Source organism: Tarenaya hassleriana, unplaced genomic scaffold, assembly GCF_000463585.1.
Source record: "Tarenaya hassleriana unplaced genomic scaffold, ASM46358v1 Cleome9, whole genome shotgun sequence".
In the NCBI taxonomy this organism is placed as follows: Eukaryota; Viridiplantae; Streptophyta; class Magnoliopsida; order Brassicales; family Cleomaceae; genus Tarenaya; species Tarenaya hassleriana.
The window spans coordinates 1765534-1778389 of NW_010971389.1; the positions used below are offsets into that span (position 1 = coordinate 1765534).

General features: G+C 36.0%; 1 protein-coding gene across 3 annotated transcripts; it reads right to left on the reverse strand.

The window, feature by feature from the left end:
- Positions 1–287: 287 nt before the first annotated feature.
- On the reverse strand, positions 288–7285 carry LOC104803821 (transcriptional corepressor LEUNIG-like). Of its 3 annotated transcripts, none has more exons than XM_019201395.1 (18): positions 6884–7285; positions 5891–5988; positions 5635–5744; positions 4413–4838; positions 4242–4327; positions 4064–4142; positions 3903–3978; positions 3721–3770; positions 3318–3629; positions 2953–3165; positions 2386–2631; positions 2203–2320; positions 1977–2086; positions 1729–1878; positions 1490–1645; positions 1275–1391; positions 807–1013; positions 288–691 (listed from the first exon to the last, which is right to left on the reverse strand). In XM_019201395.1, exons 1-18 carry the CDS (start codon positions 6913–6915, stop codon positions 548–550), a joined length of 2730 nt encoding a protein of 909 aa, XP_019056940.1. In that variant the 5' UTR covers positions 6916–7285; the 3' UTR covers positions 288–547. The 3 variants fall into 3 exon arrangements, with proteins under 3 accessions (XP_019056940.1, XP_010526194.1, XP_010526195.1); XM_010527892.2 differs by having other exon boundaries at positions 4413–4844; positions 6884–7283; XM_010527893.2 differs by lacking the exon at positions 6884–7285 and adding an exon at positions 6074–6815 and having other exon boundaries at positions 4413–4844.
- Between the last annotated feature and the right edge of the window lie 5571 nt (positions 7286–12856).

Below are 12856 nucleotides of genomic sequence, written 5' to 3' on the forward strand. Positions count from 1 at the left end.
TTTTTAACAAATATACCGGGTACCCCCGGGTACGCTTTGTAAAATAATTGAACCCCACTCGGACTCGGGGTCAAAAATTTAGTCTTATTAATACTCGATCTCATCATCGTTAATATTCGGGTACCCTTTATTCGGGTACTTGTTAAGCCGGGCATCTCCAAACCCCCGGGTTACGGGTTAAAACGCCCACCCCTAACAGTCACAGCTTTGTATTCTAAATCTCTCTTAACCGGTTTTATCTTACCAAAGTTAACCGGAAAAAACCGGATGACTCTCATAACCAAACCTAACCAAGAAATGCATCATCATTCATTCCATCAAACATACAAGGTTTCAGAAACAAGAACAGATAAAAGAAAAGCACTGCTACAACAACAGTTCACGGGCCCGAAATTTTCAGATCGGATGACGAACACGTGACAACTATTCGAGATCGGGAAGAGGCCGAGAATAAAAACCGAGAAAGAGAAGCAGAAAGTGACCTGAGAGTTCCTAGTAAGGGGTTCATCGTTTGGACCAAAGTCTTGCTACATTTGTCTTGATGGATTCACTTCCAGAGTTTCACAAACTTGTCGTGGCTGGCGGAAGCAACAAGTCCAGTCGCCGTCGATACGGCCAATGCCGCGATGCGACCCTCGTGTGCTGGTAACGTCATTGTCTTGTTCTCCGACATGTTCCATAGTTCCAATGACTGCGTTTCACACGGGTTACAGTGTTCGTTAAAAGTAGATATTGTGAGGGAAAATGTGGAAAAAGGCAAAAAAAGATTCTGAGTTGATGAGGTAATAATAAGATGGGGTAGGTACCTGGTAACAGCCAATTACGAGTAGCGACGGGTAAGACGGATGGAAAACGCAGGACTGGAACTTGTTTCCGTTACAGCTTAGCTCGTGGACGCATTCCCCTTCGCTACCAGACCCCAGCGACCAGACTCTTACCGAATCTTCGCTCACCGATGCCAGAAATTCACCAGATGGGTCCCAGCAAACGGAGTGTATCCGATTATTATGGCCCTGTTCAAGTAAATATATGAATCTGACTATGAATACCCGGACCCATGAGGCGTTTTTGTTCGGTATTTACATATCCGTATCCAGACAGAATCCGATATAAAATCGAAAAGATGAAAAGTTTCTTTGGAAAAGGAAAATTTCTCTAAGACCGAAAAAACCAAACCCCAACCAAATACAAAAATAACTACAAAAACTCGGAAGTACAAAATATTAAACGGCTTCCGATAAACCCTAAACCCGGAATAGAGAATGTAAACTAACCTGCAAAGAGTGCCTGCAAGCCTGCGTTTCGACATCGAGAACCGATACAACGTTCTCTGCTGCTGCCGCGAGATACCTTCCTAGACGAGGCTGGAACCTCATCTGGGTAGTTCCACCCTGTTAAGACAGGCGAAGTAATGTACACATATGCCCGGAAAAAAAAAAAGTTTTTTTTTTAAGTTGAAGCAAAAGAAAGAAAGAAAGAAAAATCCAACCTTAAACACTCGGGCGCAACTTCCATTGTTGATACTCCAGTACCTTATCTCGCCATCTTCGTCACAAGAGCAAATGAGATCATCCTTATTTGGATGGAAATCTACTGACCTAACCGTTGAAGAATGTCCCATGAACGTACGGAGCGAATATCCTTTCTGCAAGTATATTCAAACACAGCCCTCAAAAGAGATCTATCTATATAGAGATAGCGTAAGGAAAAAACCAAGTTTTCACTTACATTATCTGCATCCCATACCCTAACTGTTTTGTCAAAGGAAGAAGTTGCAAGCCGAGGCATGCTCGGGCTAAAACGAACGTCGGTTATTAAATCTAAGTGCTCCTCGAGGGAAGCTTTTGGCTTCATCGTATCCGTGTACCATAATACAGCCTGCATTACCAAATTCAGAACCATGACGAAGTGACTAAATGAATCTTCTTACTAAGCCAATTCGGACAGTATTTAGTTAAAACCGTTAGTTCCTTCACCTTCATGTCATGCCCACCACTGGCAAGTAGTTTTCCATCCGATGAGAAATGGCAGCAAGTAACTTTGCTCGTGCTCGCACGGGCTGAGTTCACTTCCGTAAATGTGAACCCTAGTTTCGGAGAAAACCATTGATAATCATCAGAGAAGAACCTATCAATCACTGGATTAGGAAAATACCGAAATGTCGAAAGGAAGGTTTTAGACCAAGGGCTTCAAACTACACACCTTTACTAACATTCATGCAACGCCCGACAGAATCCCGTGGATCACCATCCTCGTTTGATAAAAAAGACTCGACATTTTCGTCAAGAGACCCATCTTCAACAAAACGATCCATTTCAGCCTGCAAAAATTTACCAAACACAATATTACTTCACACCCTTTTCCACAAAAGTTCTAATGACCTACCAACTGATTTGACGGCGAGGTAAGAGTCCCATTTCCGTCAGTGCCAAACATCATCATTGATTTGGAGGAACTGCCACTGTGAGGAAGATTAGGCATAGAAATCACATCTCCGGGAGTATGAGTCGAAGGTGTAGAAGGTGCCGAGCTTGGTGATGGTCCGGCCGTGTTAGCGGTTCCCGAGCTATTGGCAGGCCCGGAAGACGATACAGGTTGCTTTCTCTTTCTCCCGGGCTGGTTTTTCAAAACCTTAAATTGAATGCAAACCCAGGTTAGGAAACTATATATATACAGCTCAGAGTCGGTTAGTTACTGAACTAACCGACTTTGGCAGTAAGGAATGGAAATCTACAAAACTTTTCCACATTTTCCTCTGTCCTCTCTGTTTTTCCATCATTTTCTCACACTTTCTCGTCAACCAAACAGTCCTTGCTAGGATTTGAAAAACCAGTCAATTTCATGGTGGAAAAGAATTATCAGATTGAAACACGAGACGGAGAAACAGAAACAAAATTTATGCCATGGATGCACTCGTGGGCATTAGACGAAGAAAAAAAATAACAAGCAGACCTGATCATTTCCTCTGAACGAGTTCGACATGCTTCCATCCATGGTAACACTACCAGTGCCTCCCATTTTATCTTGCTGATGAAGATTTTGATTCGAACTCTGAGAATTCTGATTTGAAAGAGCGTGCTGCTGAAGTGGTGGATTCCCGGAATTCTGCTGCTGTTGCTGCTGTTGCTGATGTTGTTGCTGCTGTTGCAAAAGAGCCATCTTTAACTGCAGCACATAAGCAATCTTAAGCTTCGAGCAAAAAAGTCACAAACTTTTAACGAAAGAGAATGGACCGATGCATATTTCATAAAAAATATGACAAACTTGGGATCCCCACTTTCGATTTTAAAGGAAATAGCTTTTCCAGAGAAACAAACCTTTAGTAGCATATCGGTGTCTCCACGAGGTAAAAGAAGGCCACCAGGTTGTAAAGACGAAGCAACATTAGGTAACACATCCCCAACAGAACCTCCGAGGCCATCTTTCCCGATGTTCATACTCGGGTTGTTCAATAGCATTTTAAGTCTTCTGTTCTCTTCACTAACAGATTGTGAGCTCAGATTTTGTTGAGCAAGCATAAGCTGCTGCTGATGTTGTGGGGTCAACATATGGAGTTGGTGGAAGGGCTGAGGAGATTGCATAAAGGGTTTTTGCTGTTGAAGAAGACCCGAACGAAGCTGTTCAAAACCCTAAACCAGGAACAAAGCAAAAAGACTTGGAACAACTTATTTTTTAGACAAGAGCATGACAAAGTCAGAAAATTTCATGGTTAAAGCTTACAGTGAGAGGCCATCCTTTAAGTGTAAGGTTGTTGTTGCTTTGATTTGAACCTGAAAACAGGAAACGAGCATTAACCAAAGCTGATTGCTACTCGTGAACTAAGGCACTCTGATCATGTTTCACCGAATTCTCACAAACTAAAATCTATGCACAAGCAGAGGAACAACTCAGAGGAACCATACCAGGAATCCCAATCAACGACCCGTCTGGAACTGCAGCTCTAGGAGTGAGAACTGGATTGATCTCACTCTTTATTGCCTGCAAGGAATAAACCCAACAATATTTAATTAATTGGAAAGCAAAAGGGAGAGGTTGAAAGCCAACTTGATCCAAGATATCACACCGCTGTAGACCCGGAAAGTTGCTGATTCCGAGCTTGAACCTGTGAGGACATCCCACCACTAGAACCATGCAACACTTGCCTGAGGTTTACCAACGACATTGCACATAGTAAAAAAGTAAGTGCCTAGAATGGTATAGAAGAGAAGGTGGATAATGAAGGTATAGAACAAGAAAAGTACCCTGAAGGCTGGCCGGAAGCTGCAGCGGATTTCAACATAGATGCATGATTTGGATCCAACAATTGCCCGACATTCTCACCAAATCGCTGTTGCCAAAGGGTTCAAATAATAGCATAAGACAAACTAAGCTGTGATACTATAAAGAGAACAAGAGGACATAAGTCTAACTACCTTCATAGCAGCTTCATCCATAGAATCCCTCTGAAGTGGCGGCATTTTGACTCTCTCCTCGTACACCTTACTAGCTAAAGAACTGGTAGGCCCAGGATGTTGCCTCGTAATTGGGTCACTGTTACCAACCAGTCCATTAGTTGTCCCATTCATGAGGTGGGTTCCCTCTCTCCTCTGCTGCTGCTGCTGCTGCTGCTGCTGAGCTGCTGGCTGTTGTTGCTGCTGAGGCGGTGGCTGTTGAGGAGGAGGCTGGTTCTGTTGTTGCTGCTGTTGTTGTTGCTGTTGTTGTTGTTGTTGTTGTTGTTGCTGCTGTTGCTGTGCACGTTGCAACAAAAGTTGCTGCATTTGAACCTTCTGTTGTTGCTGTTGCTGTGAGAGCTGAGGATGCTGAGGATGCTGCAATTGTTGCTCCCGGGCTTTCATCATCTGCGTCTAAAAATTTTGAGATGGTTCGATTTCGATTAACAAAAATAGAATGACCTTTGAGTTTATGAACTTTACTTAAATCAACACAGAGAATCTGCCATTTTCTGTCACTGGTGAAAACCTACCGCATTTTACTATGTAAAGAAAGAACAAAAATACCATGAGCAAACAGGCTTCACATAGATAATAATTGCAAATCATTTCATGATACAGATATTGGATGACTTCCTCTAAGGAAAAGGAAGAAAGCAGTTGAAAAATAGTCAAGGTAACTACATTAGCTAAGTGACTAACATGGGTGTAACAACATATGCATATAGGTTTTTCTTAAGTATTTTATGTCAGAAAATTCAAAGATTATATAATAGATTGAGGAGGTACATATATAGAAAGATTCAAATTAAATTTACGGAAAAAAAACCCAAAATTTAGAAACATAACATCGGAATACAAAAGCTTCAACTGCTTATGAAATCATATTTGGGTAGTATATAAACTCCAAGTAAAACATCATTGGTAATCTAATTCAGAATTAGTGCAATTTTGACACTAAATTGATTGAGATTTAGCGAACATTCGGTTGAAACATAGGCCAGTTCCTTCTATGGACTATGAACCATGTCCTTCAACACGGGAAATAGGATGAAAGCAGCCGAAAACAATTTGTACTTGGTAACTGTTTTTAGACTATACATGCATATATATATATATAGTATAATGCATTCTTCATGTAAAATAAGGTTAACAATTTACATAGTCAAGAGTAGATTTGTGCAAATGTAAACAAAAAACAAACCTCGATGTATGAAGCAGCGACCTCGGAGTGCTTCTCATTGGTTCTGGCGATAAATATATCCCAGAAAACAGACCACCATTCGAACAGAAAGCCTCCGGGAGCGTCAATAGCTAAAACCCGATTCGAGAAAACCACAACCACACAAGACAAATATGAAACGTATTAGGACAAAAAAGAAGAGAGAATCTCTGTCAGATAAGGGTGTTACTTGCAATCATTATCAATCATCCGCTCAAGCAAATTTTTGATTACTTACCAACTGGATCTGATGACACTTTCCCTTCTGCTTGAAAAGCTTGAGCTGTAGCTTTTAAATCTCTTTTCACCAGATAATCATGGATATAGACATCTAACCTGTAATATATAAAAAGTTTCCCATAAAGAACATGTTATATCGCTGCAAGATCCAACATGGGAATCAAGCAGTAGGCATATTAACCTAACTAATGATCTTGAGGATTTTTCCAGCTCAAAGTAGTAACTGAGCTAGACAAACAATAGTATCATCATGTTAACAAATGAACAATCCCAAACTCAGAAATTGTTTCAAGCCTCGGAAGGGATTCCCATATACACGACACCAAATTCACACCCAAAGACAAAATCTAAAGCCTGGACAGGACAAAAGCATAAGAAACCTGATACAACCACTGCTCAGCTAGTCGAACACTCAGGTGACCAAAGTTCACAACTTTCAAGCCTTTAAGAATGTCATACGACACAAAGAACCAATCTTTGGGCACAGATCAAAGAAAACATGCAAAACCTGGCAAAACCTGACAAAACCCAGAAATACCCACAACCAAAATCAAGCAGAAAGAAACTTCTAGAACTAGAAACCAAATATTGCAGAAATTAACCACAACACCTGAAGGGGAAACAAGAAAGAATGTCGAGGAGAAGGCTAATGCAAGTGAGAGAACTGGAATGAAGGAAACCATAACAGTAAGGTAAACCCAGAAGATCACTAGATCTCAAATCAAGTAGAAGCAACAAGTTCTTCAATCTAGACAATGAACAAGCACAGAGCAACCCAAACCCTAGCATCAGACGGAAGAAAAAACAAAGAGAAAGCTAATGCACTATAAGACCCGAACTCTAGAAACAAACAAAACCCAGAAAACACTCGGACACCCAGAATCCAAGCCAACCAGAAATGAGTATCTAACATCATAATACGGTAAAAGAAATTTAGGGGGAAAAACAAACTATTTAGCAGATTAGGGTAACAGAACATAGCTGAACTCACATTTTATCCGCTTCCCAGTTGGTCTGAGACATCTTTTGTTTTCCTTCTGTTGTTCTTCAACCAAAATACCCCACAGACAGTTGCGTATAATGTCAGATTCCCATGTGCTTATGATGTTACATAACTGCTTTCTCTTTGCCCTGGAAAATTATTGCATAATAGCAACGAAAAGTAACGATTTCTCCTCTTATTTCCCAGAAAATGACGAAATTAATACTTGAAAGGCAAAGGGGAAAAAAAAGATGGTAGAAGCAGACACAGGTACAGAGAGAGAGAGAGAGAGAGAGAGAGAGAGCTCTTTAAAAGGAGCAGAAGAAGTAGAGGCTCTGGGTTTTAAGCAAAAGAGAAACTTTTAAAAAAACATATTAAAAAAAAAATCTGATTACTGTAATGGAGATGAACGATTAGAGATGAAAGTGAAGATTATCTGAAGATGGAGATGTATACACAAACACTTGCACAGTTATACACACCTGTATAATCTGCTTTGTAAACATCTATTACGAGTAGAAACGTGTTTTTGCTTCTTTTCTTTTTTTTTTTTTTTCTTTACTTATATTGGATTTGATTTCTTTAACTAAATTCTCTAATTTCTAACCCTGTTAATATATATATATATATTGGTGGACGGAAGTTGCAGAAGATATCATGGTCTCGGGGAATAAATTACATAAATAGCCCTTAGGTTTTGTGAATTTACATAATCTAGCACGGCTTTCAGGGGAAGTACTTTTTTGTCTTGGATGACAAAAATAACCTTTTAAAGCGCACGAATTGACATAAACACCCTTCTCGGTTTGCATTATTTACATATTTTCCTTATCATTATTGCAAATAATGATGGCACTGATCATTTATGCCACCAATAAAACTTTTGGGTTACAATCAAAGTTTGATTTTTTTTAATCATTTATAATAAACTACGAGGAATTTTATTTTATAATTAAAATAATTAAATGTGGTAATATAATTTCAGTTTTCCTATTCCGTAATATTAAATACTTCTGCATGTTAGTATAACTTAAATGATTTCAGAGTAGAATACATTTGAAAATTTAAATTCATTTCGTAATTTTGTTAAATTTATCTTTTGAAGAATCTTGATATAGAAATCAAATTTTCAAGAGTCAATAAATTTACCGACAAAAATGAAATACTTTTGGTTATAAATTAATTTAGTTGGAGGAACATGCTAAATTTTAGTATGAGAGAAAAAAATTTCAATATTAGTCGTCAGAAGTTGCGATTTTATGACAAATTTATAAATAAACTTCAAATCTACAAATTTCTGTTTGTTTAATGATGTGATTAGAATAATTATTGGAAATTTAATCTATAATAAATCCATGACTAAAACAAAGTATTACCTGTATTGAAACTAAACAATTTGACTATGAACTCGTAATTTTTTACAATCAATTTTTCATTCGATTAAAATAAAAATATTATGTAATAAATATTAAAAAACTATGGATACTTTATAATAAATGTAAAATATCTATAAATTCGGTTATATTTTTATATAGATGCTTAAAAATTGTGTGAACGCATAAATAAGACATAATTATTATTCCAATTCAAAATACTTTTATCCTTAATTTTCCAAATAAAATTAAAGTTTTGGATAATTTTTCTCTACATATCTCACGTGAATCTTGATTAATATCCAATCATTGGCAACCTTATTTCAAATGAAAATAACATGGGTCAAAGGCATGTTCTCTGATATAGTAAAATTAAACATATGTTTCTTAAATTAAATTATTAATTAAACATTAACCGTTGGTATTATATATTCTTTTTTAACATAGAAGTAGACTCTCAAAAGTCAAAACCAAATTGCAAAGCCCTTGTTCAGGCATCGGCCTCATCTAAATTTAAATATGTGGTCTGAAAAAAAAAATATACATCATTTTATATATTGAATTATTGTCTTGTCACATTACCATCAATTTCTTTAATGATGCATAAATTATTGATAGCTTTCTCTTCTTGTTCTAATTAATTAATCAGTAAGTTATTTTATTATGTGATTAGTTAATAATAAATAAATTATATAACTTAAATTTTTAGTGGCCATTCCGATTTTCAGTTACAGATCAATTCAATTTTTAGTTTTAAAACATATATATACAAGTTTTATTAAAAATATTTTAAACAAAACAATTTTCACAATAACTAACAGAGTACCACCATCTATCTTACTTACACAAAAAAAAAACTCAAACTTTAAACTTATTATCAAAACTCATTAACTATTAATTTTAAACAAAAAATAGAATTAATATATTGGAATAATTTTGTTGTGCTAGAAATTAATAAGCTAATTTTTTTATAATGGTTTGTATTTTAGTTTTTTTTTTCATTTGGATAGGGGTGATTGTTTTCTTTTAGATCTTCTACTTTTATTCTTTGTTTGTTATAAAGATCTTTGATATAGTAATGGTTGTAAAAGAAAGGATTTGGAGTATTTATCAACACGTAATTGCTACCTTTTTTAAATTATGAAAATGCACGTGTTAAAAAAATATTTTGTAATTTTGATTTCTTTTAGATTCTGACGATTGAAACACCCGGTGAAAGGGTGTGTGAGAATAGACATAACCGTAGGATATAACCATTGTATTGGTTGTGTCTCTTGTATAAACACCACTTGATTCCTATAAAAGTATAGGTTCTATATGATAAATATATAGGCAGAAAACATCAGAAAAGAAAACGTGAATTATCAGTTCTGGTGAATAGCATCTGGGTTGTGAATCTGCTATGATTGACTTTCTCACATGAGCAATCGCCTCTAATGCTCTGGGAGCGAATAGAGATGAGACATGAATGAATTGGGTCGTTGGGAGACGAACTCGATTTATTTCATTATATGTCGCCTTGGTAAGAACCTAGATGAGGCTTAGAGTTGTTTTGGAGCCGACATGGATGTTATTCCACCATCCATGAAACCTATGTAGAAGCCAGGTGCGAATCCTATATGATGCTGTAGGGAGCAAGCATATTGTGAGTTCGGGTTAGTCGCTTGAGTAGCAACTAGACTAAGACCTGTATAGTGTTGAGTGACATACTCCTGAGGGAGAATCTCCACCATAGCATACATTTCATACTGTATGTGCTAGAGATATGACCAATCAAGTAAGTGAATGAATGGATCCATGCTTCATCACTGTGTGAGTACTTGATATCGTATATTGATTTACGAGTATACCCTTATGACTTTGACTATGCTACGAAGCGTAGAGTTGATGTTTGCTACTTTAGTGTGCTTCCTATGGTCACGAGTGATTCGATCTACTGGGGCATGTCTAGGAAAGCAGTCGACTCGAAACTAAGTAGTAGTAGGGTGAAAGGAAGGTAAAGTATTGTCATATCACTCATATGTGTTCACCGGCCGGCCATTTATAATTTGTTGTGTACTTATCATAACTGAGAATACATATGGAGTAGTGAGAGTTAAATATCGTCTTTATTTATTTTATTGAGGGGTCAAGGGATACTAGACTCGATGTGACAAAGTGAACCTAGGGTATAGAATACATCGTGTATTTATTTATTTTTTTTCCCCGAGGTTGAATCTCCATTCTGGCCCTGTGTGGGTTTCTAGTTTGGAGCTCCCGCATGCAGGTGTATTCGGTGGTCACACGACCCATTTGCTAGTATGAACTCGGAACCGGTAAAGTCATTGTCTTTCACGGGTGAGTGGGAGATGATGGTTGAAACACCCGGTGAAAGGGTGTGTGTGAGAATAGACATAACCGTAGGATATAACCATTGTACCGGTTGTGTCTCTTGCATAAACACCGCTTGAATCCTATAAAAGTATTCTATATGACAAATATATAGGCAGAAAACATCAGAAAAGAAAACGTGAATTATCAGTTCTGGTGAATAGCATCTGGGTTGTGAATCTGCGATTCCGACTCTGGTAGCCGGTTTCCGACCATCGTCAAGAGAATCTGAAGACTGTGATTTCAACCAAGGATAAGATCGACAGAATCGGTACGCGATTACACTTCCGTATTCTTACAGATTCATACAGAGAAGACGAATATTTTATTACAAAATTGATTAAATAATTTGGTTGTTTTTTTTTAATCATAAAAGACACCATTCATCTCATTTTCTTTTTTCTTAAAGATATTGATGAAAGAAACGAATGATTATGTAATGGAAGAGAATGATAATTTTTTTGTTTTAATGTTCTTCCCTAATTATTAGTAAAAACAGAATACCTTTTTTATTTTATCTTTTTTATTTTATTTTCTTTGTAGATATCACATGTTTTAATAGTATTCTCTCCAAAATAAAATAATAAGAACAACATCGTCAGGGGAGAAAAAACAGAATCATTGGCCAATAAGGAAATGTCCTTTCGAAATTAATTTTCATTAATAAAAAAAAATCCACTCCAAGTATGTTGACTCGAAACAATTAGAATTTATACCAATTCGGATTTCAGCGATTATAACACATAATTTATTGGAATTATAAACGTTATATTATTTAAATTGGCTCAGTTGTAACCGGATAAAATTTTAAATTAGTTTGATTCGATAAGAAACATAAAATAGTATAAAGAAATCATCGGAGTCGAGAATATCCACATATATAAAAAGCCACACCTCCAAAAATGTCAAGATACAAAATTTACGAGTTGCTCCTCAATTTTTACGATTTCTTAAAATTAGCCTCGAATTTTATGAGATTTAATTTTAGGCCCCACCTAACATGGCCTATTACCAATCACACGTCTTGTCTTGTCTCCTTTTGAAGCCTTTGTCGAGGAGAGAGAGAGAGCTACGCCAAACTGCGCATGAAGTATTAAAATGGACTAATAAAATCTTACATATTCTACATAGTTCCATAATCATATATTCTAATTATAACTTATTAAATTAAAAAAAATATCTAAACTCTTAAGAAACCTAAAATCATAATTATTGGGTTCAGACCCATTGGGTTTTAGTATGCGCAATGTTTGTAACGAAATTGCGTTGCAAATCCAATTAGCAACGATGTACCAATAGAAACGTGTGCTCCTCACATGGTTTATTACTATTCCGCATTCCACCAAAAAAAAAAAAATCGAGACGCCGAGATCTCTATTAAACAAAGAGAAAATGTTTTTCACTAATCGATCCAAAATCCGAGAAATGCAGTGAAAATACTCTAATAAAAATATATTTATATATTTTCAATATTTTCGTAAGATTTTTAATTGTATTTTGTAGTTCAAGGTAGATTAGGGTTTTAGATTGTTTCTCTATAACCTAAAAGTTTTGATGAAATGCAATGAGAGTTTTCTCCATAATATATTTTTAGTTTGATATTCTATATAAAAAAAGATAATTTAGTTTTTGATATTATATACATGTTTTTAAAAATGAGTTTTTGTTATTGTTATTCTCATTTACAAATATTATGTATGGGCGTTTTTTCTATTGAAAGGTTTTTTAATTACTCTCTTAATTTCTTAACCAATGTTGTTTTAGAGAAAAAATTTGATTATTAACTATATGTTATTTTAGATTTTTTAGGAGATTTTTTTAATAAAGTTTAGTATTACTTTTATTTAAAAATATTTAATTTCAATGGAGTGTTAATGGAAATATGGATTAATAAAGATATATATAATTTTTTCTATATTTTTTTATAAAATTGTGATAAGAGATTCAATTTTTCATTATTGGTTAATTCTTAAATAAAATTTAAAATTATATTTATTTAGAAACGAAAAGAGTATTATTTTATTAATAAATTGTTAAATCTAGACGGTGAATTTAGAAACGAGGTATTTGCAAGCCCAAATAAGCTGAAAGGCTTTTTAATGGCTTTATTGGGCCGGCCCGTTAATTTGAACGTACTTGCAGTTCGTGTACTACACGGTGTACTGTACTTCCCTCCCTCGTGTTCAAATCCGACACCATGTACTGCCTTTCACGTAACCGACCCCCCCCCCCCCAACAA